This window comes from Emiliania huxleyi (genome assembly GCF_000372725.1).
Source record: "Emiliania huxleyi CCMP1516 unplaced genomic scaffold EMIHUscaffold_368, whole genome shotgun sequence".
Lineage (NCBI taxonomy): Eukaryota > Haptophyta > Isochrysidales > Noelaerhabdaceae > Emiliania > Emiliania huxleyi.
The window spans coordinates 85,361-86,672 of NW_005199211.1; the positions used below are offsets into that span (position 1 = coordinate 85,361).

The window sequence follows — 1,312 nt, forward strand, 5'->3', positions numbered from 1 at the left end:
CCTGCACGAGGTGCAGTGAGGCGAGGGCAGAAGAGGTGAGGTCTCTTCCTGCACGAGGTGCAGTGAGGCGAGGGCAGAAGAGGTGAGGTCTCTTCCTGCACGAGGTGCAGTGAGGCGAGGGCAGAAGAGGTGAGGTCTCTTCCTGCACGAGGTGCAGTGAGGCGAGGGCAGAAGAGGTGAGGTCTCTTCCTGCACGAGGTGCAGTGAGGCGAGGGCAGAAGAGGTGAGGTCTCTTCCTGCACGAGGTGCAGTGAGGCGAGGGCAGAAGAGGTGAGGTCTTTTCCTGCACGAGGTAGGCGAGCAGCAGCGTGATGTCGCGCTGGTGAGGCTGCAGGTAGCGCTGGAGGTACGGGAAGAAGTTTGGCAGCTGCAGCCGGTGCGCGCCGACGAGGCGCGAGAGGAGGTTGATCATCAGCAGCCGCACCTCGAGTCGTTCACACTCGGGCAGTGTGGACGACTCGAGGTGCGGCTGCTGATGATCAACCTCCTCTCGCGCCTCGTCGGCGCGCACCGGCTGCAGCTGCCAAACTTCTTCCCGTACCTCCAGCGCTACCTGCAGCCTCACCAGCGCGACATCACGCTGCTGCTCGCCTACCTCGTGCAGGAAGAGACCTCACCTCTTCTGCCCTCGCCTCACTGCACCTCGTGCAGGAAGAGACCTCACCTCTTCTGCCCTCGCCTCACTGCACCTCGTGCAGGAAGAGACCTCACCTCTTCTGCCCTCGCCTCACTGCACCGGAACTGCACCCCTGCACTGCCCCCTGACTCCGCCCTGACGCCGCCCATAAATTGCCGCCCTCACGTCTCTGCCTCCCGGTGTTTGCACACCTCGGCCGACATGCCCACAACACTTTCCCAAGAACTCTCGGCTGCTCTGCACCCCCCCCCACACACACGATAGCCTCGGGAGGCTGACTTTGAGGCACAATCATCGGACGACGTCGGCGAGTTGAGTCGCGCTCGCGATAGCCAGATGACCTCTCATACTAGTATCATCGGCCATGGCCGCATGAAGCGCGGGGGAGGGCGCTGGGAGCAACACGGAGCTCCGTTGGACGTTTTCAAGATTAGCGTGTCAGAGTGAAATGGAACTAGCCTTTCGTTTTCTGGCTCGATTCCGCTCGAGCCGAGACAGGAGACAGCGGTTAAGTAGGGCAAGCGGCTAGGGGGGACCGCCGCCGCGCGCCGGGAACACCCGCCACAGCACACACCTATATAAGCGACCACAACACTGCCCCGGAAGAGAGCTGCCACTTTCTCCATGCATGCTGACCTGAGAGACTTGAGACACATAGAGTATCGCGGGCCGTAC

At 62.0% G+C, this 1,312-nt stretch overlaps 1 protein-coding gene across 1 annotated transcript in view; it reads left to right on the forward strand.

Annotated features, from left to right (window-relative positions):
- EMIHUDRAFT_242784 (hypothetical protein) overlaps positions 1–1,153 on the forward strand; it is a gene marked incomplete at both ends in the record, with an annotated part of 2,143 nt that extends 990 nt beyond the window's left edge. Inside the window, 3 exons of the mRNA XM_005772044.1 lie at positions 328–598; positions 911–1,057; positions 1,136–1,153. Of these exons, the coding sequence (XP_005772101.1) occupies positions 328–598; positions 911–1,057; positions 1,136–1,153 (436 nt within the window). The remainder of the gene's footprint in view (positions 1–327; positions 599–910; positions 1,058–1,135) is intronic.
- Between the last annotated feature and the right edge of the window lie 159 nt (positions 1,154–1,312).